The sequence below is a fragment of the Pundamilia nyererei genome, unplaced genomic scaffold (genome assembly GCF_000239375.1).
Source record: "Pundamilia nyererei isolate P.nyererei 1_Seehausen unplaced genomic scaffold, PunNye1.0 scaffold00027, whole genome shotgun sequence".
Classification (NCBI taxonomy): domain Eukaryota; kingdom Metazoa; phylum Chordata; class Actinopteri; order Cichliformes; family Cichlidae; genus Pundamilia; species Pundamilia nyererei.
Window position 1 is genome coordinate 4770438 of NW_005187428.1, and position 4073 is coordinate 4774510.

General features: G+C 40.2%; 1 protein-coding gene across 4 annotated transcripts in view; it reads left to right on the plus strand.

Annotated features, from left to right (window-relative positions):
* Window positions 1–4073, plus strand: part of ankrd26 (ankyrin repeat domain containing 26) — a 30708-nt gene that overhangs the window by 4651 nt on the left and 21984 nt on the right. For 3 of the 4 annotated variants that reach the window (XM_005728216.1, XM_005728218.1, XM_005728219.1), the window contains exons 9-13: window positions 522–558; window positions 647–716; window positions 795–846; window positions 924–1123; window positions 3560–3740. In XM_005728216.1, the coding sequence (XP_005728273.1) occupies window positions 522–558; window positions 647–716; window positions 795–846; window positions 924–1123; window positions 3560–3740 (540 nt within the window). The remainder of the gene's footprint in view (window positions 1–521; window positions 559–646; window positions 717–794; window positions 847–923; window positions 1124–3559; window positions 3741–4073) is intronic. The other variant, XM_005728217.1, reaches the window with a different exon arrangement.

The following is a 4073-nucleotide window of genomic DNA, read 5'->3' on the forward strand; positions in this document are numbered from 1 at the left end:
TGAAGTGTACCTCTGGTGCAAATTACTGACCTCTGTCATCATTTTAAGTGGGGGAACTTGCACAATCGGTGGCTGACTAAATACTTTTTTTGCCCCACTGTATAGGGAAATTTGTTTTGGAAGTGCAATTTTTCCTGCTGCCTCTTAGGCTCAATTAAAAAATAAAATAGCAATACAGTGACAGCAAATATTTTAATAAATACAGGGACACTAACACTAACTAGGTTAGCCCATAAATTTCACTTTCTCACATCGCAGTTTCATGACTTTTCATGTTAGCTAGTATCAATGAAGAACAAAAACTCACTGGGGCAAATTAGAGGGATAACTGAATGATAATACATCTGCTGACACTGTTATGTGGTGAATAAATATATATATAATTTGTGTGTGTGTGTGTGTGCCAACATTTAAATCTTCTAAAGATTTCACCATTCAAAAGTTGTCCTATTGAAATATTACATTAATGATTTGTTTTAGATCAGGCTGAGCTGAAAATATGTTTTCCTGCTTTCTTGCAGATTTTGAAGATAATTCTCAGTCAGAGTCACTAAGTCGGTGAGCTAATTTCTTAATGCTGTCTACAGTTTATACTTACAGCCGACTTCCTTGCTATGACCATTTTCTTCCTCCTTCTCTTCTTTAGTGTTTCAAAAAGGGCTGCAGATGATTGGCCATCATCAGATGATGATGATGAATCTGTTTTAATTGAAAAGGTTGGAACTACTCATTCTTCTTTTATATTGTATTGTTGTAATTTTGCCCTGACTTTCATTTAATTTTCTGACTTGCAGAAACCTCTGAAAGTTGACCTCAGCAAAATGATTGCATCTAAAAAGGGAGAAGGTACCAAGAATCTTTCAGCCTTTTTTAATCCATAGTTTGTAGTTTTAGGTAGTAATCTTCTATCCCTCTTTGTCCAGTAGCTTCGGCACGAGCTGACACATCGTTGAGTGGCTCAGACTCTGAGCCAGAAAGTGAAAATAGAGTTCAGAGAATCCCATCCCTCCCAAAGGCTTTGTCATCCAGCAAAAGTCTTCAGCATCCAGTAGATCCCACTCCCATTACCTTCCTTACCAGTGCATCCCACATGACTTCCACTCCGCTTCCACACTACAGAAAGGTGAAAAATTTCTGTCGAACCTTTGTTACATGCTTGTGTCTGAAAGATTTTTGTCTTTTTCCCTAAAATCTTAAAACAAGCTGGCTGTGCAGCTGAACAGGGGAAAAGAAAACACTCTGAACAACCTCTGGGTACTAAATCAAGACCATTGTCTCAAGAAAGAAGTTCAGATGCAGATGACTCTGAAGAGGAGGATGGCGAAGAAGAGGGAGAGGAAGACGATGAAGAGGATGAAGAAGAGGAGTCTAATGAAGAGGAAGAAGATGATGAAGAAAGTGATGAAGGGGAAGAGGAGGAGGACGAGGAAGAAGAAGAAATAGAAGAAGAAGAACAAGAAGAAGGCTCTGAAGAGGAGGATCAGGAGGATGATAGCAACTGCGTGGCTAGCACTACAGAATTTAAAGCCCCTCAGATCACACATGATGCCGGCATCACTGCAAAGAGTGAAACATTTCTTGGAGTTGTACGTGAAAGTGCAGATACCTCAGAGAAAAATACCAAAACAAAGACTTTAAGCACCAACTTCATGCACCCCGCTGGGACATCGAGCTTTGTTACTCCAGCCACATTACATATAGTGGAGGATTGCGTTGTGTCAGCCATAAGAGTAGAATCTAAGTTTTCAGATGAAGATGACAGCCTGGGAAAGAAATATTTGAGTTCATCGGATCAAAACGTAATTTCAGGCCAGGATTCAACACGACATTGTCCAGAAACTCATTCACCAGGCGAGGATATGAAGGAATGTGAGAGAGACACAGGAAAGGATGATGAAGACTCATGGGGCAATAAACAGAATCGTGGTGATATGGACTGGAATGACAGTGATAATGAAGAGGACAAACATTTTCTTGCTAATCAAACAAATCTATTACCTGAAGTTGGCATAAAAAACACAGACAGTACTTCTGATGGTAAAGATGATTGTGGATCGCACAACAAAGTTTCCACAGGAGTGAAACTCAGGTCCTCATGGGGATCTTCATTAGAGGACAGTGATATTGACATACCTGAGGTAAGCAATGAGGTTTTTGATCAGAAAAGCACTGTTCAAGCACCAGAAGCATCATTATTGCATTTAAAAAACACATTGCTCCAGTCAAATGAAGAACATCCAGATAGCCAATGGGATTCTTCATCACCAGTTGCATCTCCAAAATGTTTTACACTTAAGGAGGTTATAGACAACCACAAGTCACTGTCTGGTCTAGGTCCAAAAACCTCTTCTCAGTCCAGAAACCAAGCAGCTGTAGATGAATCAGAGTGGCATTCCTCTGAAAATAAAGACCAAAATGATTTTGGCACTAACTCTAATTGTGAAGTGGTGTCCCCAGTTTCCAAAGCAAATGAGACTGGAGAGATGCAATTAGAGTCTAAGGAAGAAGAGGTCAGAGAAAGTATTGAGAAAGAGTCAGATGACCCCTCACCAGTACTTTCATCGGCACTGGATGATGAAAACCAACTTTTGGGGAATGATGAAGTTGAAGAAGATGAAAGCTGTTGGGATGATGAAGATGAAAGCAATGGCTCAGAAAAGCAAGAGAAAATTGTGATGAATAACAGTGATGTTTTACACAGTGAGGATATCCTGAAGATACCCGACTCAACCAAGCAGTGTTCTCCAAAGTTGAAGTCCACAGCTACAGTACACAAGAAGGTGGCAGAAGACGCTAAAAGGGATAATCAGCATGATGAAGATGGTGAATTGGTTCCTCAGTCCGTTATCAGTGAAAATGATATGCTTGCAGAAAATGTTGAACTGGAAGAAGAAAAGCTGGAGGTTGTTAAGAAATACAGTGTCCACAAAGACGATGAGACGAGTGAAGACTCTGACAGCAAGATCCAGAAGCTGCAGTACGATTTTGTCAATGCTACAGTTAAAATGTGTACAGTAGGAGACGATTCTGATAAAACTGTTGATGGAGGCCTTTGTGAAGGTATCGATGCAGATGATGAGCATGAAGCTAGATTAACTGCATACGTTCCATTTGAAAACCAAACTAGAGTGTTGTCAGAGGAGATTAATGAAAAACCAATAAAGGAAAAGACATTTTCATGCCCACCCATCAAACATCAAACCACAGCTTGTCAGCACAGTGATTCAGATGTGAACACATTTTCAGATGAAGTACTACCTCAGACTGACATTGATGACGTTGATGTAGACTCACCTGATGAGGCAGAAAACATATATATGATATGCTCTGGAATTCAGGTAAAACGGGAATATTTTTTACTTGTATTTGTCTCATTTAGTTTGGCTATTAATAGTCTGTCCTCTATAGCTAGGCCAAGACCTTTAAGACAGTTATATTCACGTCCTTGTTCCTAGCTTAGCTTGTATGTATATCAAATGTGACCTGTGGATGCATACTCACAGAAAAATGGGATTTACCATGCACAGTTTTGAATATTTCCATTTTTTCCTGCACACAGAAGGAAGATTCCACTGAGGATGAGGAAGAGGATGAGGGTGATAATGACCAAGAGAGGGAACAAGAGGAGGAGGAGGAAGGAGACGAATCAGCTGAGAATGATCAGCTTGAAGAAAGTGGAGAGTCTTGTGACGCCAATTCGCCTGCTCCTGAGGCCGAAGTTTCTAAAGAGAAGAAGAGGGGTAAGGAGTTACTTTCTACAGAACCAGCAAATGCTCATATGTCAGGAAAATGGTGGTCCACAGGAGTTAACAATACTAAAAACCATTGTGCAGAAGTGCTTATTGTAAGTGACTGTTGGATCGGTTGGAGGGTAGCTCTGTAATTGCTATTAGTGTCTAATGTGAGTGTGGCTGTACTGTGCCTAGAACTCCGCCATGACAATAAACCACCAGTCTACCAAAGATCAAAGACCTTATAGAAGCAAGTCTGTAGTATAATCAGTCAGATCTGATGAAACTCCTCAAAACTGACACAATCTTTATTGTTGCAGGATTCTCCGATAGATTTCAATT